This window comes from Equus przewalskii, chromosome 4, assembly GCF_037783145.1.
Source record: "Equus przewalskii isolate Varuska chromosome 4, EquPr2, whole genome shotgun sequence".
Lineage (NCBI taxonomy): Eukaryota > Metazoa > Chordata > Mammalia > Perissodactyla > Equidae > Equus > Equus przewalskii.
In genome coordinates, this window is record NC_091834.1 from 20909754 (window position 1) to 20936490 (window position 26737).

General features: G+C 42.7%; 1 protein-coding gene across 17 annotated transcripts in view; it reads right to left on the reverse strand.

Moving 5' to 3' along the window:
* COBL (cordon-bleu WH2 repeat protein) overlaps nucleotides 1–26737 on the reverse strand; it is a 277967-nt gene that overhangs the window by 156294 nt on the left and 94936 nt on the right. For 15 of the 17 annotated variants that reach the window (XR_011539005.1, XR_011539006.1, XM_070615616.1 and 12 more), the window contains exons 2-5: nucleotides 20763–20966; nucleotides 11722–11932; nucleotides 9610–9838; nucleotides 3227–3324 (exon numbers count right to left, since the gene is read on the reverse strand). Coding sequence is in view for 15 of the 17 variants with exons in the window: in XM_070615616.1 (XP_070471717.1) it covers nucleotides 3227–3324; nucleotides 9610–9838; nucleotides 11722–11932; nucleotides 20763–20966 (742 nt within the window). In the remaining 2 variants the exon portion in view is untranslated. Of the gene's footprint in view, nucleotides 1–3226; nucleotides 3325–7351; nucleotides 7397–9609; nucleotides 9839–11721; nucleotides 11933–20762; nucleotides 20967–26737 lie in introns of all 17 variants that reach the window. The other 2 variants (XM_070615617.1, XM_070615618.1) reach the window with 1 other exon arrangement.

The window sequence follows — 26737 nt, forward strand, 5'->3', positions numbered from 1 at the left end:
AACCCACGTCATCTCCAAGTGAAAATAAGTTCAAATGAAAAATTTGTCCTTAACAATTATTGATGAAAAAATGTCACCAGGGCCATCCTTCAAGGCAGAAGAGCCTGTACTAAATGTTGAAATCCAAGGACAGGTCCCTCAGCCTGGGAACTTGAAAGGTGCTCTAAAGCAGCCCCTAACCCAAGTGTCGCTGATCTGAAAATCACCATTTTGAAATCCATGACTCAGAGGGATGAGTTTTCTTTTTCCTTTGTCCTAAAAGCATCTCTTTAGCATAGAAAATATGCAATATGAAAACAGTAGTGGGTCTGAGCTAATGGAGTTAGCTCAGAAAACCAATTAATTCACTAGGTTTTGAGGATTTCTAAGCTTTAAATTCAGTTCACACTGCATTGCTCATTGACTTGGTGTACACAGAAATAATTCACCAGATATCTCACTCCCAGCCATAAGAGACAAACAATAATATCTCACATCACTGTTGAAGAGGATGTTTCATCTGATGGTGTATTGACCACCGGCCACAGAACCACCTGGGTACAACTGGAAAACACAGCTCCTGGGCCTCAGCCTTACTTCCCAATGAGACTCTTTGGGGACAAGACCCAAGAATCTAATTGTTAAACTAGGTTTTAAGGTGATTCTCAGGTACTTTTTAGAACTACTGGGTTAGGAGAATAAATAATGTCAAGATGACACAAAATTGTCAGGTTTCAAAAACAATGAAATGCCACAGTTTTAAAATAAGAAAAGATATTTGCCCTCATTTACTTTAGCCCTTTAAGCATATTCCCTACTGAGATTTTACATACATATACATACACACACACACCCCCCACACAAATATACACACATGTGCATATTTTTTTCCTTAAAGGAGATACAGTAAGGACTCACTGTGGCTTTTAATGCCTTGCTATTTCTCCATTCTTTAGTGTGCTGTTCTCTGAGACATCTGTAGACTACCTGGCATCATAGGATTTTGGAAATCATTTAAAAAATGATTGACTCCAAATCCTCTTATTATTAATGAAGAAAAATAGAGAGCTGGACTTGTTAAGCTATGCACAGCGTGAATGAGAAATGAAGAGCAAGGGCTCTGGGAAGACAGGCGGGGGCTGAACCCCGGCGCTCGCTGGCACTATGACTAGCACAGAGTTGTGCAGCCTTGGTTTCTTCACCTGAAAAACAGGATTGATAGTACCTCCCCCACCAGGTTTCTAGAAGATTAAATGAGGGTGCACTTAGCGCAGTGGCTCAAACAATAAAAATGGAGAGAAACAAGGAATGAAGATGTTAACGCTGAAAACAACAAATAACCCAATAACGATTCAGCTGAATAAGGGAAGTCTAGAGCAAAATAAATGTAATAAATGAGAGGGAAAGATGAGGTATGTGAGATAGGAAAAGTAATCCCAGCAGTCCAAGACAGAGAAAAGAGAGGGACAGAAAGGAAAGTCTCCTGCAATCGCAGACCGGGCTTCATCAACTGTGGCATCTTCACAGATGTGTCATCCTTTCGTGTGTCTCCTGCCAAACCCTCAGGAGCCAAGTCAGTTCCCAATCTCCAGAGCTTCAGGCTACCTCATTTTTCTTAAAACAAAAGTATTTCTAGATTTGTTACTGGCTTCATCTCTCAAAAGGAGGAAGACACAAGAAGAATGACTCGAGATCTGAGTGTGAGGAAATAGGAGATTTTACTATGAACTGGTGTTGTGAGGACCAAGGGGGACAGCAGTGAAGGCAGTCCCAGCAAACTTACTCAAAAATGTCAGGAACCAAAAACTCAAAATTTATAGGGTGAAGGGCTATTCATATGCAAAAGTCTGAATCTGTAATTTCAGTCACCCTGACAGGAACGGAAAAGACAGGAGAGGGGAAGGGAGGGAGCAGAGGCTCCAAAGATCTTACACAGACAGATGCACATTGAGCATAGATTTCTGAAGGATGAATGGAAACATGGAGGAAAGCACATATGATCAGTAATAAACAAGAGAATCACAAAACCATAATCAAAGCATCAGGAGAAGCAGAGAAAACCTGAGCTGAGATTTGTGAGAAACTCCTACCGAAAATAAACTGTCCACTAGTTCAGCCTCTTGAGCTCCACTTGGACCTTCAGCTTTCACGGAGCATGTTCACTGTCCTGGTGCCTCCAGACATGGCCAGGGGCAGCCACTGGCTCTGCAGTCACACCGACCTGGGATCTAACCCCGAGGCCCTGAGCAAGCATTTTTATTTCTTTGAGCTCCGCAAACCTGGGGTGAATCGTCCTTCCGACACCGTAGGCCCCCAGAAGGTTGGGAAATAAGATGCACAGCTGGTGCAGAGATGTACAGATCTACGCAATGGAGCGGAGAAGGTTCTCAACAAACCTGAGTCCACCTTCCCCACGCTTCTTGTGAAACTGAACAGGTGGTGGACACTCCACACTGAGCTGACAGTATGGAAGCCTAACATTCACCAGAACAGTTTTGTCCTTTCTAGTCTCATTTCTTAGTAAGGAGAAAATACTCAATCTTAGCAAAACGTACCTTTTAAACAAACATAATAGGGATAATGAGCATTTTAGTTTCTTGGTACTTAGAAGGCATTTGTGGTTTTGAGAATTTCAGAAGTGATCCGAAAAATCTTCATTTTTACTGTATGTACGATGACTTTATACCATTGTAGCCAAATTAAGACTCTAAGATTTATTTAATAAAGACCAATAAGATCCATAAAATTAACTTACATGACATATTCCAAAATCATATTGGGAGGACCAAAGGACATCTAAAATTTACTAGCAAATGGACCAGTTCAACAACTAATACTCTTCCCCTAGGCTTCATATGTTAAACAAGTTCTGAAGCGTCAGTTCATCTTTAGGGACTTTGACTGTTTGGTATAAACTCAACTGTGTCATGCGTTCACTCATTCATCAACGCAGAAGGTGGTTACTGAGCATCAACCTCATGCCAGGTCCTGTGCATGTTCCAGGAGAGAGGGGCTTGTGGCTTCATGTTCTTCTGGTGAGTAAAACACCATCACCCAAGAACACTGCTTCAGGACTCAAGTGTGGAAGTACGAGTCAGTGTGTTAGTGCACACTGATAAGCTGCCTTTTCCTGAAGGAATTAACTGTCCTAAACATATTTAGAGAAATTCCAAGATGGGTTGACTAAAAACATTTCAAGAAACTGTTTTTACATAATACAAAATCGTATGTGTATTTAATTCATTACCTTACTATTGCTTCTTTTATTAACTTTGAAAAACCCCAGAATTTTTTTCTTCTCTTTATCTGTCTCATCATTGCCGAGTGATGATTTTCTAAAGGTTTCTGGAAAAAAAAGAGTACAAAGTTATTTTTCAGCATATGAAACAAGAGATTAAACATTTCACTTGAAAAATCTCAATAAACAAATCCTCCCTTCTTAAATTTTATTTTGGTTCTTTTAAGAGGGTAAAACCATCAACTATTTCTTTCAAAGCATTCCAAGCCACCTCGAAGCCTCCAGCCGCATTTACGAAATCACTAGAGGTTCTTTCACTCTATCTGTGACTGCGGTGGCGGTTTTCTCTGGGTGTGGTTGTACCCCGCATGAGAATGGAACAACAAATCTAAAAGTTCAGGGACAGTGCTGCCCGATAGAAAAATAAAGGGAACCATATATGTAATTTTATATTCTCTAGTAGCTGAATCAAAAAGAACCAAGTGAAATTAATTTCAATAACGTTTTACTTAATCCAACACATCTAAAATATTATTCAATCACAAAATCAACATAGATATTATTAATGAGACATTTTACATTCATTTTGAACTACGTCTTCAAAATGCAGTGTGCATGCCACAGTCACAGTACGTCTCAGCTCGGACTGGCCACGTTCCAAGTGCCCCCTCGGCCACACGTGGCTCGTGACCATCAGACTGGACAGTGCAGCTCTAAGGACTGTGACACCCATGTAAAACGTCTGCTTTAAGAATTATGAATGAGGCAAAAACACTAACTTAATAAAATAAATCAACCGCTTTCCTGCTTGAAGGACCTCACTCCTTCCTAGAACACAGAATAACAGCTGTGGTCTACCCAGGTGGGGTTTGAAATAATCACCTCAGATTTTCCAGGACACACGTTTCCAGATTTTTCCTTCCTCCCCCCTCAGCCAGAATGTTTTCATTCTTAATTACATTCTTGAGGGGGACCATTCCTTCTTCTTCTTTTTTTTTTTGAGCTCTAATCCTCAATCCTCTCCCTTTCTTGGTGTTTTCTTCACCATAATTTTAGAGCTAGAATGGGCCCTCCTGTGTTCCAAATGGGGACACCACAGCCCAGACTTGTCAGGCAGCAGACAAAGGAGCCAAGGGCTGCAGTTCCCAGGGCAAGGAGGGACTGGTAGCACCAGTGTCACCGGGAACTTGGGCCCACTAGAGACCCCAAATCGGAAACTCTGGGGGTGGGCCCAGCAATCTGTGCTCAACAAAGCCCCTGGGGATGCTCAAGCTGTGAGGACCACACTTGAGACTTGGTAGAGTAGAAATTAAGAGAAATGGGGTGTGCAGTATATGTGGGCAGGTTGCTTCCCTGCTCCAAGCCTCAGTTTCCTCACCTGCAGGGGAAATCAGATAACCATGCGTGGCACATACAGCTCTACCACAACTACCGGTTATCATTATTCACTGATATGCTGGCACTCCAAGGCCACTCCAGGCCTTTGTTATTAACTTGTCCAGTTCTTCTCTTCCAAGGCACACAGATACGGCAGGAGGACGGATAATTTAGGTATTCCCAAAGGATAGAAAAATGAATTTCACCATACCACTGCCAATTACTAGACAGCCAGACTGTGGATCCACTGGTGGAAAAATCTAGACTAGGATTATACAAACTCTGCCATCAAAATATGAACCCAAACAAAGTAAACATCAGCTAACTTTTTTATCTGCTAACCTAGAATTTCACACTCCAATTAGAGTACAGACAGGAAAGTCAGTGCGTTAGTAACATATGCATTCACACTGATACTGTCTACCCAACAAAGCAAGAATCAAGCACGCATATTCGCTTTATCATTCAGTAATGGCAAAGTCTCAGGTTTTAGTCACGAGGGCCAGGGCTCTCGGTTCTGTGCAGGTGACTCCAGCTGAGCTGACCAGCAGCCTCCACATCACACGACATCCAAACCAGTGAGCGGGTCGGCTTCAGTCGTGAGGCATGCATCCACACAGATACACATGTGCACACAGAGTTCATGGTTAATCACATCAAAACTCTCTACTAAGCACAGAGCTGTAAAGGGTAATACATACTACACTACAGAGTAAAGGTATACGTAAACTACAATATGCATTAACATGTCATTTAAACCTATGTTTTTAGATGTTTCTAGAATTGAGTGATATATGACACAGATACCGTAAAATGTATGATATTATAGGACTCGACAGATGAACAAGAGAGAGAACGTGTTACTGGGGCACACTATTACGCCAACCACAAAAACGAGAGACTGGATCAGAAAATTGCTATGAAATGGAGACTTTCGTTTCTCTCCTCAACAGCAAGAGTGGCTGGCCATCACTTCCACGGGGCTGAAGGTTCAGGGATAGCCCTGGCACCAGAGCTACCCCACAGTGATCTGAGAGGCTGTCTCGTCCCACCACAGACTGCAGCTGTCTGGAGGTGGCAGGCGCCCAGCACCCAGCCCTGAGCTGGGCCCAAGCAGGTGGTCTATTTTTAGAGGAGAGGCTTTGGCAACTTTGGATTGATAGGGGCCTCCTGTGAGGCCTTTAGACTCGGCAGACTCTGCAGAAGGATCAGCTTGAGAGCTCAGCAAGAGCATCTGGTTTTTCTTACAGTGTTCGCATCAACCAAATCCCCTCCCAGGCCTGCCGCACAGGCAGAGCAGGAACTGACAATCGATACACAGCCCGGACTGGGCAAAAGACACATGAGAACATGGCTAGATGAATGACAACTTGAGCACAAAGTTTATTTTGCTTCAATTTACTAACACTTAAATATTAATAAAAGTTTAGGGGAGATTGTGCTTAATCCATAAGAAAGCACATTTTGTTCCGAAGCATGAAAATGATTTGGAAAATGTCAAGATGACTTAAGGATGCGGAGGGATGGATGGAGCTGCTGGAGCCTTAAAGACCAACTAGTCCAAGCTATTCACTTTTCCAGATAAGAAAACTGAAGGTCAGGACTGACTAGTGGCCACAATGAGGTCATTCAGCAAATACATGCACAAGGACAACCAGGTCTGCACTTCCAAGTCCATGACATGGGAATTCTCATCATGTGCAATCTCTGAGCACCAGGCCCCACACGAAACCGTGTGTACACGGGGGTCTTCGATGCACCTTCTCTGCTGCTCTCGGACTGTCCATATCCCCAGATCAAATCAACCAGAACCGACACAGTCTCCATATGTATGAGTTTTCTGCTATAATGACTCTCCCTTCCTGGTGCTTCTTAAAAGAGAATCCTTCTTTTTGTAATCTTCATCTGTACCATTGATGGAGGAGAAAAACAACAGATGAAGAATATGAACAGTGGCCTAGGCCACAGCACTGTCAGCCACGACATCCAAGGACTGCAATTCCAGACCAACAGAGTTTTCTTTCGTGAATTTTTTCTAGAAATAAAATCTATTGTTAAATACTGTAACAAACACAAACAAAAATTTCTGTAAAATGCAAATACTCATTGGGATTTTAATGAACTTTTTGGAATATGTATGTGTATGTGTATATACAGTCCAGAATGTTCATTAAAACCCCAATATATATGTGTATGTGTCTATATCAATGTATATGTGTGCACGTACATGTAATACATGTAAATATATATGTATTTGTGTGTGTATATATAAGAAATAGGTGTCAGAATAAACACAAAATCTAGACTAATCATTTACATATTTGTCTATGACAGAAAAGATTAAATTTTACAATCTACATTGCCCCAAATTCTGTAGCAGGCAGGATGGACCTCGAGGGTAGGTGAGCACAGGTAAGTACAGGTAAGCAGGAAATGCTGCCTCTGCCCCATGTACCACCTCTGCTCTGCCTGGAATTTCTGTGTTCATAAAGGGCCAGTTTTCTACAACCACCTCCTTCATTTCTTACAAATTAGAACCACACAGCAAATCCTCACACAAGGGACATTCTTCTCTTAGCCAACCAGGGAGTCAAACCAAACCATAACCTCATTTCAGCCGGCAAGACACCCCTCGAGGTGCCACACGCCATGCCTGCATTCCCTCAGGTCCTGCACACAATCAGCTCTTCCGTGCATCGTCCAAGCCCAGAGCCATGCAAAGTGCAGCCTAGCGCGCAGTGCCCGGGCTCACTGTACCTCGACAGCTCAGGGAAGGCTCCGACTGAGTTTTGGTCAGAAGAACTGCAAAAGGCAGGCATGAGAGAGTGAGGGCAAGCTTCGAGATCTGCAGCAGCACCTGACCAAGGCCTGGGCCCCTCCATTAGCCTCAGATGGGCGCTGCCTGTGAGCAGGAAGGAGAAGGCCAGGGGCAAAGCAGGCCTGCATTCCTGGCCTTGATCTCCTAGGGCCCACAGCTGCCAGGCTGCTAAGCGCCACCATAGAAGCAGGTGGCAGCAAAACCTTCTGCTTTTTATAAGCTGCCACCTCCAGGAATTCCAAAGGAGGCGGTCTCTGCCTAGAAACACGTCTCCTGCCAGTGGCCCCCACCCGTTCTCAAGCAGCTGCTGGCTGGGGAGGGGATGTAACCCAAGAGGGACAAAGAAGAGGCCTCCTCATGGATGTCCTCTGAAACGTTCTCTCTTCTTCTCAAATATTTGACTGTCAGTAGGGTGGGATGGATGGAGGTGTTTGGCAGGAATGGCAATCAAATATTTCACAGCCAGCATGACACATGGCCCAGTATGGTCTGGATGAAAGGGATGTCAGCCACTGGGCTGGAGCAGGTCCCCTGCCATGCTGGGTGTGACTCTTTTATTTTCTGGGGAGGCTGCTGGGGTCCCCCCTCGGAGGGTGCCCAAGGCAGCGGAGAGGGGCACTCAGGGCCTTGGGTCCAGCTCTGTCCCCTAGAGCAGAAGTGCTTCCAAATTCAAATGGTCAGGGTAGCTGCACCAGTGTGCCCAGCCCTGCATGGGGATCAGAGAGGGGGCACTAGACTTAGGGAGCTTTCCCGTCGGGACACCTCAGCTCTGTGCTCCAAATGACCTTGGGTTTGCAGGGTCCAAGCCTTAACAGAGAGGCTGGTTTTATATGACTTTTCCCAGGTAACAGGTTCTACATCCTCCTTTCAAGAAATATCTGATTGACATGGAGCAGAAATACCTGTTTGTGTAATGCTTTTTCTTTCACATACTTAAATATGGGGCAGCATTTCTTTTCTTTTCTTGTCTCGCCAAATGAAAGCTCTGCTTCCAAAGAGTCACAGAAACCAAATTTAAACTGGGCTGATATAACCAGACGGACACACCTGCAGCATCCAGGCCTGTGCAGCAGAGGCTCAGGATGATCTCGTGTGAGTTTTAAAAAGATACTGGCTAAAACACAAGCCGCATTACTCTCAAATGTCAGAGCACCGTTTCTGAAGGAATAGTCTATGCATCTTAAACTCAATGCAGGTAAAACCCTTTCTTGGATGTCAAATGAGACCCAGGGTCCAGAACCTCAAGGAGGAGATTTCGGGGCGGGGGGAGGCTTCACTATGACCATTGATTTCACAATACATTTGCTAATAATAAAACAGATTGTTTTATTGGACAAACTTGAAAAAAGCCATAGAAAAACATGAAAAATTTGAATACGTATTTTAAAAGCCCAACTTGTTCAATATTTACGGAATAAATAAAAAAGCAACAGACATCAAGTGAGTTCATCAAAATGGATACTTTTATGAAGTCCATTTTAATAATTCTAAGGTCAAGGAATATTAAATGTTTTTTTGGTCTGACAGTTGACGAAATGCAGCAGCCCTTCGTGTCTATCAGAGATCTCTGCTTACAGGACGTCTCAGTCTTTGTACCAACATTGGCCTCGGGGTGGCCGCTCTCACCAGGGCTCTGTGACCTCAGGCCGGGTACCCAAATCCCACGAGCGGTAAGATGTCTCCAGCATGGCTGCCGAGGAGGCATCCTCAGTTGTCTGGAGGGACTGCCCTCATGCACTATAATTTGGGCATTTACAGAACAGCTGAGCATATTTTGGGCGCTGGTTTTGATCATGAGCAATGTTTGAGACTTGAGAGCAGGAGGCGGCTGAAAAGGAAACCCATGAGAAGATGGCTTGTATGCGGTTTCTGAGGAATTCTTTCAGAGTGGAAGCTCCAATTTTTTTGCACCTTTCCCCTCTCTTACTTATCTCACCGAAGCTCATGGGAGCCAAGGGTTGACCGACTTGCTCAGGACTTGGGGGAAGGAGGCCCAAAAATTACAATTGAGGGGAATAAGAATAGTCAAATTTATTTTCTGCGCACTTCATCTCTGGTTTGGACAAAATTCAAGTTGCCTGAAAGTTCACACACTCGACTCTGCTGGGCGCTATGTAGCGAGGAGAGCTGACGGGGTGTGTGTGTGTCCCGTCTGTGTTGCTGGGAGTGGGGCGTCTAAGGCGCAAGGTGGCCTCACCTCTCTTATTGTCCCACGCGTAGAGCTCCTTTATCCCCAGCTCGTTCAGGGACTTGGACAGCTCCAGCTCCTCCCCAGCAATGTTGTCCCTGAGGAGCACCACATGCTCTGGACTGACCTCACACTTCGCACAGATGACAGGGAGAATGTTCTGGAGAGGGACCTCGGGGCTCACACGCACAATAGCCTTTTGTGTTCGAAGGTAGTTCACTACCAAACGCACAGACTTCTGGAAGAACATAGCAGACAAAAAGAATTTTCTAAGTACATCTTCCCACAAAAGCTTCAACCTCTGTTTTTATAGCAGAATTGAGTATGGCAAGATTTTGTGTAGCCTGAATCTTTCTTCCACAAATTCAGTGGGTCATGAGGGGAAATGGTATACTGAATAGTGAACAATAAGTGCCTGGAATAATAAATTTACCTTAGGATCCCTCTTACTAATGATCAAACTGCTACCAACACAGGGAAATGGACATCAGTAGGGGATCTCCATTTAAAGTCTAATATATATGCTATCTTTCAAGGATTCTGACCAGACTTGAATACTAGGCACTTATATACATTTTTATAAAGGAACATAGTTTGGAAGTATTATGAATAATTCAATTTAAAGAAAAACCCACGCAAAACAAGACATCAAATTTTTAAGAAGCCAAAATATTCACATAAACATATGAATATCTATGTAAACATATATAGTGTATATATATTTCCATGCACACACATATTTATATATACACACTATACAACCACATATATTTTAAGTCAGAAAAATATTTTAGTTTTTTAAAAACATCAGACATATAATAATCAGAAAGAAAAACAATTTGACTAAAGCTGATTCTAAGTGACTACAGATAAAGTGTTCCATCAAAAAAATGTAATATGCCAAAGTCGCATGAAGTCAGCTTCTGCTTGGCCCCTACTGACCACCCGCATTGTTCTAGGATCTGGAGAGTGGACACAGTAGACACATATTAAATAAGAGTGACTGAGGTAGATCTCATGTTCCTTTCCAGTCTGATTACCAGGGTTTGACAAATTTTAGGAGGAAAGATGGAATCCACGGATCCTTTTCCATGTTTCACAAACTGAAATTGTGCATAACCCTGGGCTCACCTGCCCCTGGGCTTTGCACCTGGGGACCAGGGAGGTAAGAGAAGCCACAGGATATAAACACGGTTTTGCTTCCTTGAACACTAATTTTACTTGAAGATTTAGGGAAAACTCTTTCAAACAGAGTGTAGATGGCATCAATTAAAATTTACTAAACACTCAAACCTAGAAATTCACCCCCTTGGCCAAATTTCCATTTTTTAAACCAGGAAAATTTAGTAGATCTTCCAGAAATCTAAAAAAATGAAATAGCACTGCTTTTAACTGGAGCTAAAAGATCCATATCCAAGCCGTGTTAAAAAGTACAATAACCAACTGGAGTTAGTTTTAATGGATAATCAAAAGCCTGAAATAAATCTATGCATATGATAAGATATTCTCCAATTGCAATGAGTAAATTTTTCCAAAGGGAAAATTCTCTTTTTTCCTCTCTCTGTCTCTCTCTCGGAAGATGTTCAAATCTTCTACATATCCTATCTGTTTCCTAGGGCAGGAAGACCTCCAGAACTGAACTAGAACCTCTAGAACTAGTCCAATAGGGGAGCCAATGACTACTTGTGGTTATTTAAATTTAAATTAATTAAAATTAAAAGTTCAGTTTTTCGATCACACTAGCTGCATTTCACATTCTTAGCAACTACATGTAACCAGTGGTTATTGCTCTGCAAAGTGCAGAATTATACATCATTTCCATCTTTGCAGAAAGTTCACATGATTAGCTCTGCTCTAAATGAATTCCTTTCCTATAATATCCAAAGGACCAACGTTACAACAATTAACATTACTAAATTCTGTAAATTTCCACCTCCTAAAATAAACTCAGTTTACTTCCGAATTTTGTTTAGTATGGAAGTAAGAACCTCAACCACAGCTGTCTGCACATGTTACTTAGATAAGAGGGGCTCCAGCGGCCCCTCCTCAGCACTTCCAGCACCTGTGGTCACAGGTATCTGCATATGTCCTTAGATGACACAGGTTTCCCGTCCTACTGACCTCAGGCACCTTAGGTGGGCCAGGCTTAACCTTCTCTTCAGGCACTTTTTCTTTCAGAAAAACAGTGTGCACATTCAGGGTCCCAACTAAAGTATTTGGCTTAAAACTCAAAGGCTGTTGGGTTTCTGAAGACCGGATCTCAAGGGCATGGTGGGATGGATTCAGGTGGTTCTGAAGGCAAAGTTCAACCAGCAGGTCCATCATTGCGTGGCTGGAAAAGAGAAACAAAGCATGGTTATTAGGAATGTCTGCTCTCTCTCTTCTGTCTTGCCGAGTGAGGGTAGAACAACGGACCAGTGGACGAACGAGCAAACTGGCTGTGCTTATGAAGAAAGACAACTGCGGCTCATTAATTCCTATGTGTGATTGACAGCCATTTCTTAACATTTTCAATATTAGTAAACAACACTACTGAAAGAACAATCAGATCGAAATCATAATAGCTGGGAAAATAGTTGTATTTCCAGTTGAATTCATGGATATGTGGACTTGAATCCTGTAAGGTCAGTTAGCACAAATGATATTACTTATGGATACAAAGCATTATATTTTCAGTTATTCATAAATATGATGCATCCTAAAAACTGAAATTTTTAAGTTGACGAAGACAATCACTTTCTTTTAGGCTAAAAAATATGCCTTTTTAAAGATAAAAAGAAAAACCCTAAGAAAATGACCTTTTTCGAATGTCGAAAATTATCATAATGTCCCCCCATCCCAGGTAATTATTTACTAAGGGAGGAGAATAACAATTCGGATTATCCCAAAGAATGGAAAATTTCACTCACATCTTTTATATCTGCCTAGCAGAGTTTTTATATTTAAAGCTGACTTATCTTTTCCTAAATTTCCCGAGCAGTGGAGCATAAACTTCTCACAAAAAGCTAGGTCCTTTCTCTGATCTATTTCTTAATTGGTAACTGGTATGGCAATTATTTCAGGTAACAATTATGCTTTCCAGGTGTCTGGTGATCTGGGTGTGTGCAGATCTGGGACTCCCAGTGCACCTGTAAACACATAGGTGCTAGCCACTGGCCCGCCACCATTCATCCATCACTCACCTCAAGGGCTGTGAGCTGCTGGGGCACTGACGCTGAACAGTAAAACCACAGGGAAAGTCCCAACCCTGAGAGAATGCCCCAAATGCCCTATTTCTCATTCAACTGCCTACAAGTAAAGAATATCATCATAATGCTTTGATTATCTCAAAACCACTTCCACAAAAATAATTACTCCCATCTACTATCCAGGAAGTAATTAAATAACAGCATGTGCCTTAAGGGGGGACTGGAATCCCCTGTGAGCTTTCAGAGGCTCAGCATTCCTTCTGGCCCCCTGGAACTCTGATGGGGCATTCAGTGTGGCAATGCAGGTCTAACCCTCATAAGCATCACACATGGGAAGGGGCCCTATCTAATAATGCTGTGAATTCTGATTCCTTCAACTCTGAGAAGAAAATCGTCTTTTTCAAACATTGAGCTTAATGCAAAAAACAGGGAGTGACATCACAAAGACTCCAAGACATAATATTCCACTGAAAAGTCTCAGTATAGAAAACAGACTTCTAATAATGCTAAAATAACGACATATTAGTTGTTACCATTCACTGAGTATCCATGATGGCCTGGAGCTATACTGAGCACTTCACAGATTCCCTCTCCTCCTCACAGGTCCGGGAGGTGGGGACTGCTGTGGGGGGTTTCCAGGGAGAGGTGGAGCTAGGATTGGGACTCTGGTCCATCTGATGCTGACTCTCATTGTCTCTCTCTTCTCCTCACCCGCAGTCTACTTCCTCCAGAACCATGAGAAATAAAATGTTGCTTAGCCACGCAGCCTGTGGCATTTGGTAGTTTGGTAGCCTGAAGTGACGAAGATGAACAGTGACACCATTCTCAGGGTTTGTCTGTCTGTCTCTCTCTTTCTGTAATCCCAAATTCCAGGTTCAATGGCAGAGTAACAGACAGTAGCAAAGAGGACTGATTACCCAAAACTGCGTTAACAGGGGTGGTGGGGTGAGGGAGCGTATCTCTGTGGTTTTCTGTCTCACTGCTCTTCGGTATCCTTTTTTCTTCCAATTTCTTCATCTCTTTGTTCCCTAAATGTCTTTTAAGTGCTCATAATATAGGGGTGAAATTTATCTTTTGGCATTTGTTGTGGTCTCTATTTTTAAGTTTAAAGAGCATAATTTTTCTACTTTTCTTTAAAAAATATTACTTTTCAAATGTGTACAGACTTCAAAATCTATTGTTGCATGAGTCCGTGGTTTCACCAAGAAAAATATGAGTCTTCTCTCAAATGTGGTTCTTTCTGAAATCCTGGCAGAGAGCGAGACAGAGCAATGAACAGCCTATGCCAACACTCCTGCTCCCCAAATGCAGAGGCCACTCAGGGACCTCGCAGAAGACTCACAGATGACAGCGAGTGGGCTGTCTGGGCCCACAAAGTTGGGACACAGAAGTCAGAGAGGCCAGGCCCTAGCTCCATCGAGTTGGGCCCATTATTGAATGGCCCTTCTCTAACGGAGGACTCTTCCACCTAAGTCATGACGCCTGCCTGTGGTCAGGCTGCTGAGGATCAGTCTTGAGCTGCCTACACTAATCACTCCTACAACTCCCTCTGTGCCATCAGGCCAGCAAGACCCTGGGCTCACTCTCAGAGGCTGCCTGCTCATCCCGGTACCCTGACCTCTAGCAGAGGTAGCGGCACACACTGCAGCAGGGATTCTGAAAGTGTAACACACAATGTGAAATTTCTGCCTTGTTAAAGCACAGATTGCTGAGCCCCACCCCAGGGTTCCTGATTCACTAGGTGTGGGCTGGTAAACTGCATTTCTAACAAGGTCCCAGACAAAGTAGCCACTGCTGCTCTGGGACCACACTTTGAAAACCACTACACTCTAAGTACTCACAAAATAAAGGGCTCCTTTGGTGTCAAGTTTACAAATTACATTAAGGTAGTTACTTTGGGACATAATGTTCAAACAAACACACTTAATATGCATGTACTGTTAAATCTTAAACTGGTGGAACGTGGCCTAGTTTCTTGTGTGGGACCAAGGCCAGCAGGTGGCCCAAAGCCCTGGGTACAGCAAACTCTGGTTTAACAGAGTCAGAGCAGACCCTGAGAGAAAGTCCAGTCTGGCAGCTTCAAATGGCATCAGAGAGGCATGATACGGCAAGATGCTAACGAGGCTCTCCGAGAGGCGGTCTGTGCTGACGAGGCCCAGTACAAAGGAACATGCGGGCAGAACACAAAACCTGACAGTGAAGAGACAGGCGACTGAAGAAGGCTGGAGCTAGAGAACCTGCCAGCCAGCAACAGACTCAAGGTTCAAGGCTGGGGTCACCAAGAGTCCAATCTCATGGTGGCCTGGGTCCTGGGCCTATCAAGTGAGGCACGAGGGAATGAGGCAGCAGCAAAAGGACCAGAGGCGCCTGTGTCTAAGGTACAAGTCAGAAGTCGAGTCATCAGGACGATGGCACCAAATCCCAGAGAGTTGGCCACAGCCTAACAAAACCCAAATGCCCCTTGGGGCCAGGCAGTTGCTGCAGTCTGCAAAGGGCCTGAGGACGTGACTCTTGGGAGAGTTGGGGCATTCAACTTTTAAAATTGTTTAAAAGACAGTGCTGGTTGGAACCCCTTGACTTGGAGGGAAATGTGCTGAGGCTGGGAGCCTGACAGTTATCCTGCCCAGAGGTGATGTCAAGAGCTGTGTTACCCAGACAGGTGTGAATAGGTGATCTCAACAAGGGGTACATCCTGGTTAGGTTCTCATCATGGTAACTTGTGTTTTTTCTTAACTCCAGCCTCATCACCTTTGACCTATATCTTGAAGGTAATCTTACTTTAGAGTCTAGAGCCTACTGTGTCCAGGTCACTTGGAAGTAGTTCTTTTCTACCTGCTTCTCACTTGGCAGGTGAGTCAATGAGCCCCCTGGGGGACCTGGAACATAGCCCAATTGTCTTTAAAGTTATTTAAAAATGCAAGTGAATTCTGCAAGCTAATTTAATATAAAGCTATTTTTCCCTACATTTGAGGAAAATGTTCTAATGCACAAGTTTTCTCCTGACTTGCCTAGTGCTGGAATAGAACCTTGTGTCCCCAGAGGCATGTGTAATCTTGTTTGAAACCTGTGGAGCTACGGTATGGCCCACAAGAGACACACTAGGACACCACCAGCCCAAACGTCCAGGTCCATGTATCTCCCCGTCTCAATCTAGGTTCCAGCAACACTAAACTTCCTGCTTCTTGCCCAAACTGGTCATTTGCAAATGCTATTTATTTCCTTCTGCTTGCTGGAATGTCCTCTCCCCAGTGCCTCATAAAAGCTAGGTGTTCAATAGGTATTTTGCTCAACGAACAAATGAGAATATTCATTTTTTTAGTCTGTGAAGATTCCCACAAAATGAGACTTTCCCTCTGTATGATTGGTACAACACCAATCCAAAACAATAAGAGCACCCCTGTGAAGTGTTAAACAGAGGGTTTAGTAAAGAGCATACTCACCCTCTCACAGGATAAGCAAGTCGCTTATAACCATGTTAGTTTCCTCGGCAAAGTTCCCATAAAGAAGACCCAGGAGTAACTGGAGGCTGAGGACCACATATGCCTGCCACAGATATGTCTATATATATTTAGTTTCTCTTGGATTTAGCCCAAACATATAAAGCCTTACTAAGGCAGAAACACTTTAGGGAGGTGAGTTAGCACCTAGATGGTCAAATGCATTACATGGGCTGATAAGAAAGGAAGGGCATTCAATGAGGTCCACCTCTAGTTAATGTGACCAATATGGGTTCCATGTCCTGGGAATCTTCCCTGAGAGGGATTTTAGGGCAGTGAAAATATTCTCTTTGTTACTGTAATGGTGGATACATGGCATTATACATTTGTCCCAACCTATAGAATCTACCACACTGAGTGAACGCTAATGTAAACTCTGCACTTCGGTGGTTATGAAGAGTCAACGTGGGCCCGATTCTAACACGTCCCACTCTGGCAGGGGATGTTGATAATGGGGGAGGTAGGGAGGGGCAGGGAGTATATGGGAAATCTCTGTACCTTCCTCTCAATTTTGCTGTAAACCTAAAACTGTTCTAAAAAAATAGTCTTTAAAGCAAAAGGTATTCTTCAAGAGAAAACGTAAATCAAACTAAACCAAACCAAACCTGACTGTTAGTCATTTAGACAAGGTCTTCCTTGGGCCCACTCCGCAGCATCAGAACTGCGCTTTCCAACTCCCCTCCTTGAGAGAAGAGCAAGCTTCCTTCAGCCCCTGGAGCCATGAGCTCACCTGAGAGCAAGGGTCAGGCCACAGGCCCTTCAGAAGCTGCAAGCTGAGTGCACAGCTACTCCTTCTGCAAGAGGCTTTTCCTGCACCTTGATGGGTAGGGCAGATAAAGGACAGACCAGGGCTGAGGGTCACTCACAGCCTCTCTCCCCTTCATCTTGGGATGGGTGCACTCTCTCCACAGGGTAATGGAGGCCCAATACCTGTCTTGAGAGTCCTGTGTTGTTTTACCAGGGCCGGGACCTCAAAATCCCTGCCCAGTTGTAAATGTGTCTATTGGAAGGGGTTCTCACGGCCCATAGAGACAAAATTGCAGGAATGAATATTGAGGGAGATTTCCTCTATTCTGCAAATGGAATGCTTGCCTTGTCCTGCCCCTGGGTCCCTTGGACATGTGTACCAACTTAGGACTAATTCACCCCATCTAAAGAACACAGCCCAACTCTCTAACGCTTGACACAGTTTATGAAGTTCTCTTTTAGCTAAGGGCGTTGTCTCTTCAAAGATCTTCTCTTTACTTGTGCCCCAATTAAAGTGATGGAATTGGTGGCCTCCTTCCAGTGGCCATGTGTAGTGCTGGAACACCTTTCCTAAAGTATGCCAGAGCATTTCCTTATGAATGGCCCGGAAGACCGAGTCTCATGTCTTTAACTCTGTAAGAACAGATGGGGACTTTTTATTTAAGTTTCTAAATCCAAAGGAAGCTTAAAAAAAATCTCTGTCATATACAGAATGGAATCATCAGACTCCAATTACTAACGTATTTTCTCTATGAGAATCTGTCATATCAGGAAATAACATGGTAAGGGGCTGACTATAGATTATAAACTACTTGCTTAACCTATGCAAGGATGGGCATGTTCTCTAATAAAACAGAAGAGGGAAACCACATTGATCAACAACTAGTAGATCTATGCTCAGCAAGGATGAGGAATTGACTTCAGCCCACTCTTGTCTTGTTAAAGAATATGACATATAAAACTAGTTCCTCAAACAAGAAGCTGCTGCCAGCAATAGTTATCATCCAATGACCCAGTTAAGGGGCCCACAGGCTGCTGCTCTAAGTCACTTAATCCTATAAGAAATCTTGGAGAGGGGATTGCAATTTACTACTAGAAAAGAGAAAAGTATTTTAATGCTCAACCTTGAAGGTTGCACCTAGTCTCATAGTTACATTGCAAAACTGCACAGTGGTGCTTTTACTTTGTAAAGGAAAAAAAAGATACAACTGGAAGAATGTGTTCAGTTTGAAAACATTTTTCAAAATAATGTTTTTACTTTTCAGGCAGGCATTCTATCTCTCTGCAGGCAACTGTCAAACTGGACCATGTGTTGTGGTATTGAGACATGACCCTCAGGCCATTTTCTCAAAAAGTATGTAACTAGATTTATAGTGGCAATGGTCTCATGGGTATATACTTACCTACAAACTCACCAAGTTGTACACATTAAATATGTATAGTTTTTGTATGTTAATCACACCTCAGTCAAGTGTTTTTAAAAAATAAATGCAACTAGAAATTGAGCCAAAATATAGGAATGGAGGCTGACCCAGTGGCATAGTGGTTAAGTTCGTGAGCTCTGCTTTGGCGGCCCGGGGTTCACAGGTTCAGATCCCAGGTGTGGACCTAGCACCACTCGTCAAGCCATGCTGTGGAAGCATCCCACATAAAATAGAGGGAGATTAGCACAGATGTTAGATCAGGACCAATCTTCCTCACAGAAAAAAAAAAAATATATATATATATATATATATAAATATAAGAATGGTGAGTAAACCATAATACATTCACTGATAATATTTCATGCATCTATTAAAGTAGTTTGTAATCCTCTAATAATATGGTAGGCTTCTCAAGTTAAAGTGGGAAAAACGGACTTAGAACAAGGACCACTCCGTGAAACAAAGAAACACAGAGGTTCTAGTACCTTGGTTATCTCTCGTGTGAGCCCTGGGAGCTGCCTAGAGAACTGGCACAAGAGCTCCAGGCTTCTGTGGGCCACGAGACCACAAGCTGGCTCCTCCCACATAGGCCCAGTGTAGATCTCACTTCCTGTACCCAAGCCCTTCTGCTGGGACAACAGCTACAGAAGGGCCCCCAAGGAGGAGTGTGCCCCGTACCCCCGGGGGGCACCACTGTGGAACGCAGTCTGGGACCACCTAGTAGAGCGGATGACGTTGTATCCACAGCTCAACAGCTCCAGTCCTAGGGACGCACCGAGGCCTGGAGCAACGGGCCTCAAATTTTGTTCACCTTGCCCATAAAATAATTGTAAAAACTTATGTACCTCTTTGCCCATTAAACTATCACCTAGAATTTTCATTATAAAGTTTAAATACTTGCAAAGGATATAATTTTTGGTAGAATCTAAATACTGGTATTTAAAAATAAAACTGCTGCCTCACTCTTTTCAATGTATCTACAAGAATAAAAACACCCAGAGTGATGTGGTTCCCACCATTATCCATTTTCAAAACACTTGAACAAACTGCTTTTTAAGATTCAAATATTTTCTATCATTTCTTGTTCTCCTTGTTTTCCTAGAAATATTATTTCCATTCACTCCTGCCTCAGAATTATATAAATATATTTTCATGCTTGAAAGTTTTTTTTTTTCTTTTAAAGTTCGGCACCTGAGCTAACATCTGTTGTCAATCTTTTTTTTTTTCTTTTCTTCTTCTCCCCAAAGCTCCCCCGTACATAGTTGTATATCCTATCTGTGAGTGCCTCTGGTTGTGCTATGTGCGATGCTGCCTCAGCACGGCCAGACGAGCAGTGCCATGTGCTTGCCTGGGATCTGAACCGATGAAACCCTGGGCTGCAAAAGTGGAGTGTGCAAACTTAACCACTAGGCCACAAGGCAAACCCCTTGAAAGTTTTTATAATTGGTCACTCTATCATATTCTCTATAATAAAAACTGTATAAAAGTTTAAATTTTACTTTTTGTTTCCTGTGACTTTGTTAATTTTTTTTATTATAGATCAAGTTACCAGTCACAATAGTAGTAGTAATACAAAATTTATCAAACAACATAATTATGATATATTTTGATAAACATCAAACATAAAATTAGAAATTCTATTGGTCATAAAACTCTTAAACTCTTAATACTATGATTGAAAGAGGCTTTGCCAAGGTTTCAGTTGTGCCCTCTATGACTGACGTGGGAAAAAGAACTGGTACGTGACCTTGACCACAGGCACATTCACAAGCAGACCAGATCTAAGAAGGAATATGCGTCTAGAAATTGATTCCCTTAAATTTAAAACCCATGGGTCGGATTTTACTGCTTAATCCAAACTAGTATTCTTTTCATTTGGAAAATTGATTACCGATTGTAGTTACACCCTTATGGGTCAGCCTGTAAGTGGACACTTGAATGGTTAATTCAGGAGAGTGCACCTGGGCTGTATAACTTCAGCACCAAGACATGGGCACAGACTCTGGTGGCTGGTCACCTACTTGGAGTTGCATATGGGCTTCCCCTTCTTTCTGAGCCCTCTTACATCAGTGCGCTGTGCAAGCCTTGCTCTCCTAAGGGTTAAGGTGCACTGTGGGGGGGCCAGTTAGCACACAGTCACCCCAGTGAGACATTTCAGACTGTTACCTGGGCCCAGATTTATACCCCCTCAGCCCCAGTCCGACTGATACAGAAGGGAGTGCAACCCTTCAAGATCCACTCTTCAGTTCTCCCCAGACTTGCACGCTGATCACAGTGACTCGTCCCTGAAGCACCTGGGTCCTTACCTCCCATTGACCACACTCTTCTTCTCCAGTCCACTAGGCAGAACCACGGTCACGTCCACCACACTGTTCCGCAGGTTCTCCTTCATGGTGAGCAGATTCTGCGGAGGGCCTGGCGACACATCTCGACGAGGTTTCTGCCTGCTTTGCACATCTGGGGTGGCAGGCTTTCCAGGAGGAGGGGGGGCACGAGCCTTCATCTTCCTCCTTAAAAATGACAACGCAGAAGGTGAATGAAGTGGCAATTTCCAACTACAAAGTTAATACAATCACCTATCGATCTCCAGCAGCTTTTAAGTACTTCTCCTCATAGTAGTTCATTCTTATAAGTATCTCTCTCTTCTCAAAAATGCCTTCTGCGTTGCATGATCTTTCTACCATCTATATATTGGCACTCTTCAATGTTAACTCTTCAATGTCCAGAAAATGGACAAGTAAGAAAAATAAAGGAAGCATTTTTGAAAGGAAATGTGGCTGGAAAGAAAGAGCCTAAAAATGTGTTCACCACCAGGGAGGGGCAGGATCACAAGTGTTACAGATCAAAGTGGGGATTGGCTTCACAGAGTTTCTTGGATCAGCCCTTTCTGAATCTTTGAGTGGGTTAGAAATCATAACCAATTAAGTGGACCTATGGAGGGTTGGCCTTGCTCCAGCTTAAACCCCTGTCCCAGCTCTGGGTCCAGGACCAGCTGAGGATCTGGAACGCATGGACCCAGAAATTGAGGATGTTCTGGGACAACACCAAGATGTGCTAAATTAGACAGAAAGCCCATCAGACCAACACCCGCTGACTCAGGCCACTGTGGACGCAGGCAGCTGTTTGGCAGCGAGGGATACGAGTGACAGTGTCTTGACGCACAACCCCTTCCTCTCCGTTTTCACCTGATTCCTGGCTGTGCTTTGAACTCTCAATTCACCTTGTAGGAAATTTCTAAACGCCTAACAAGGAATCATCTACTCTGATGAACATTTTTAGAAATTCTTATCTCCTCTGGATTCAGGGAAGGCAATTGACTTTACACTGTTATTTTATTTTATATATGTACATATATATGTACACATATATGTATATGAAAGTGTAAATGCACGTATATGTGTGTATGTATGTATGTATACATGTACATATTTATTTATGTGGTCCTTATTTATACAAAAGAACATATTTTATATAGGCCCTGGGCATTTTATACCTAGCATTGACTCCCCATCAATGCCTGCGCTAGCCAGCCCTGGTGGTCTAGTGGTTAAGATTCGGCACTTGTCACCACCATGGCTCAGGTTCATTTCCTGGTCAGGGAACCACACCACCCACCTGTCAGTTGTCATACTGTGGGGGCTGCGTGTTGCTGTGATGCTGAAAGTTATACTATGGGGATTTCAAATACCAGCAGCGTTACTCATGGGGGACAGGTTTCAGTGGAGCTTCCAGACTAAGACAGACTAGGAAGAAGGACCTGGCCACTCACTTCTGAATAAAAACTGGCCATAAAAACCCTATGAGAGTGACGTCAGCATCATGGTGGAGTGAACTTGCCCAGGACTCTCTCCCCTCAAACATACAACAACAAGGGGCATGCATACTCCAACAGAGGACATCCTAACACAACACAAAAATGTCGGAGAGGCAAGCAGCCATGCAACGGAGGGCAGAGAACCTGGAGACCCCCTCAGAGGAGCTGGAACAGGGTAAGAGAGAACTTTTCTCCCTCCCCTAAAGACTGTGATCCGCAAACAGGGGAGGCTCCCAGAGGGAAAGAATGGGAGGGGACGTTCATTTGCGGGAACATCAAGGACCCCCAAGAGCCCATGCAGCCTAGAGGGAGGACCTCTACCAGGGCAAGAGCTTTCGCCAGGGGTGACCTCATCAAGCCAACACCCCAGGAGAGCAGATAGTGAGAGCAGACCAAGAAAGCCCAGAGAGCACGCAGGAGAAAGGTCCCATTTGCACACCTGCCCCATGCCCGCTCCACTGCCTGGGATCTTGGCTGAAGGCACAGGGCTCAGAATACGTGGCTCAAGACCCCCACCAAGTGGCAATAGGTGGTAACTTCAACCAAATAATACGAGGAGGTGTAAAATCCAACCCACTTCCTCTAGCAGTATCAGACATTATATCAAATATCCAGACCAGAGAGAAAACCAGTACCCAGAATTCAGTCCTGAGGACACAGTAATATGTAATCTAAATGGCGACGAATTCAAAATAGCTATCATCAAAAAACTCAATGAGGTAAAAGAGAATGTAGAGAAACAGTTCAACGAGTTCAGGGGCTACTTCACAAAAGAGATTGAAACTATAAAGAAGAATCAATCAGAAATATTAGATATGAGGGGCCGGCTCCGTGGCCAAGTGGTTAAGTTCGCGCGCTCCGCTGCGGTGGTCCAGGGTTCTGATCCTGGGCGGGGACATGGCACCACTCATCAGGCCATGTTGAGGTGGCATCCCACATCCCACAACTAGAAGGACCTGCAACTAAGATATACAACTGTGTATAGGGGGGCGTTTGGGGAGATAAAGCAGAAAAGAAAAAAAAAAAAAGATTGGCAACAGTTGTTAGCCCCGGTGCCAATCTTTAAAAAAAAAAAAGAAATATTAGATATGAAAGACACAATGGAAGAAATAAAACAAAACACAGACTCCCTGAATGCTCGAGTGTACGTCATAGAAGAGCATATCAGCATAATCGAAGATAGACATGTTGAAATGCTCCAGACAGAGGAGGAGAGAGAACTAAGACTAAAAAGAAACGAAAAAAGTCTCCAAGAAATACCTGACTCAATGAGGAAGTATAAGAATTATAGGCAACATAAGAATTATAGGTGTTCGAGAAGGAGAAGAGAAGGAGAATGGAGAAGAAAGTGTTTTCAAAGAAATAATAGCAGATAACTTCCCAAACTTAGGGAAAGAGAAGGAAATCTGTGTGGAAGAGCCTTCCAGATCTCCTAGATATGTCAACATAAAAAGACCTACTGCAAGGCATATAGTAGTAAAACTAGCAAAAATGAATGACAAAGAAAGAATACTAAGGGCAGCAAGGCAGAAGAAAATAACCTACAAAGGAACCCCTATGAGGCTTTCAGCAGATTTCTCTGCAGAAACCTTACAAGCTAGGAGAGAATGGAATGACATATTAAAATCTTTAAAGACAAAAATTTTCAGCCAAGAACACTCTATCCAGCAAAAATATCCTTCAGATATGAGGGAGAAATAAAAACTTTCCCAGACAAACAAAAGCTAAGGGAATTCATAGCCACGAGACACCCCTCCTACAAGAAATCCTCAAGAATGCCCTCATACCTGAGGAAAAAAAGGGAGAAAGGGGTCACAAATCATGGAGTAAGGAGATAAATAGGTAGACAGCATCAGAATAGGATAGCAAATACTGAAATATAGCATTAGGATAAAAGGAAGGAAAACACCAAAACCAAAAATAATCCTGTTATTGTAACCACACACTCACAACACAAGATGGAATAAGATGTAAGAAAAACAACTTCGGAGGGGAGGAGGAAAGGGACTGAATCAGTTTAGGCTAAGGAAATAAGAGGCCATCAGAAAATGGACTATCTTATACATGAGGTTCTGAATACAGACCTCATGGTGACCACTAAAAAGAAAAGCAGAACAGAGACACAAATAATAAATAAGGAGAAAACAAAGAAACACATCATAAAAAGCTACATAATTCAAAGGGTAGACCAAAACACACAGGATGAGAAACACAGGAAATGCAGGAGAACCAGAAAACAAGTGATAAAATGACAGCATTAAGCCCTCATACATCAATAATCACCCTAAACGTAAATGGATTGAATTCTCCAATAAAAAGACACAGAGTGATGAGATAGCTTAAAGAACAAGACCCAACAATACGCTGCCTCCACGAAACACAGCTCTAGTGACAAACACAGGCTCAGAGTGAAGGAATGGAAGCTGATACTGAAAGTTAATGACAAACAAAAGAAAGCAGGTGTGGCAATACTTACATCAGACAAAGTAGACTTCAAGATAAGACAGGTAAAGAGAGACAAAGAGGGGTAGTATATAATGATCAAATGGACACTCCATCGAGAAGAAATAACACTTATAAATATCTATGCACCCAACACAGGAGCAGCAAAGTTCATAAAGGAACTATTAACAAACTTAAAAGGAGATATTAATAATAACACAATAATAGTAGAGGACATCAACACTCCACTCACATCAATGGATAGATCATCCAGACAGAAAATCAACAAGGAAACAGTAGAATTAAATGAAAAGCTAAAACAGTTGGACTTAACAGACATATATAGAACACTCCATCCCAAAACAGCAGAATACACATTCTTCTCAAGTGCACATGGAATATTCTCAAGGATGGACCATATGTTGGGAAACAAGGCAAGCCTCAATAAACTTAAGAAAATTGAAATAATAACAAGCATCTTTTTTGATAACAATGCTATAAAGCTAGAAATTAACTATAAGAAAAAAGCTAAGAAAGGAACAAAGATGTCGACACTAAACAACATGCTATTGAAGAAGCAATGGATCACTGAAGAAATTAAAGGAGAAATCAAAAAAATATCTGGAGACAGATGAAAATGATAACATACCATACCAACTCATATGGGATGCAGCAAAAGGCATATCAGAGGTAAATTCATCACAATACAGACACACCTTAACAAACAAGAAAAATCTCAAATAAGCAATCTCAAATTATACCTAATTGAATTGGAAGAAGAAGAACAAACAAAGCCCAAAGTCAGCAGAAGGAGAGAAATAATAAAAATCAGAGCAGAAATAAATGCTATTGAAACAAAAAAGGCAGTAGAAAAGATCAATGAAACAAAGAGCTGGTTCTTTGAGAAGGTAAATAAAATTGACAAACCCCTAGCCAGACTTAGAAAGAAAAAAAGACAGGAAGCTCACATAAACAAAATTAGAAATGAAAGAGGAGAAATGGACACCACAGAAATACAACGGATTATTAGAGAACACTATGAAAAACTATACACCAACAAAATGGATAATCTAGAGGAAATGGATAAATTCTTAGATTCTTACAACCTCCCAAAGCTGAATCAAGAAGAAACAGACAATCTGAATAGAATCACAAGGAAAGAGATTGAAAGAGTAATCAAAAGCATCCCAAAGAATAAAAGCTCAGGACCAGACAGCTTCCCTGGGAGGTCTACCAAACTTTCCGAGAGGATTTAATACTTATCCTTCTCAAGCTATTCCAAAAAATTAGGGAAGATGGAACACGTCTTAACACATTCTACAAGGCCAACACCCCTCTGATACCAAAGCCTCAGAAGGACAACACAAAAAAGAAAAACTACAGGCCAATATCACTGATGAATATAGATGCAAAAATCCTCAACAAAATTTTGGCAACCTGAATTCAGCAATACATCAAAAGGATCATATATCATGATCAAGTGGGATTTATACCAGGGACATGGGGATTGGTTCAACATCCACAAATCAATCAACGTGACACGCCACATCAACAAATTGAGGAATAAAACCCACATGATCATCTCAATAGATGCAGAGAAAGCATTTGAGAAGATCCAACAGCCATTTATGATAAAAACTCTTAACAAAATGGGGATAAAAGGAAACTACCTCAACATAATAAAGGCCATATATGACAAACCCACAGTCAACATCATACTCAATGGGCGAAAACTGAATGCCATCCCCGTGAGAACAGGAACGAGACAAGGATGCCCAATATCACTGCTCTTATTCAACACAGAACTGGAGGTTTTGGCCAGAGTAATTAAGCAAGAGAAAGGAATAAAAGGAATCCAAATAGGGAGTGAAGAAGTGAAACTCTTGCTGTTTGCAGATGACATGATCTTATATTTAAAAATCCCAAAGAATCCATCAGAAAACTAATAGAAATAATTAATAACTACAGTAAAGCTGCAGGGTACAAAATCAACTTACAAAAATCTGTTGGTTTTCTATTCTCTAA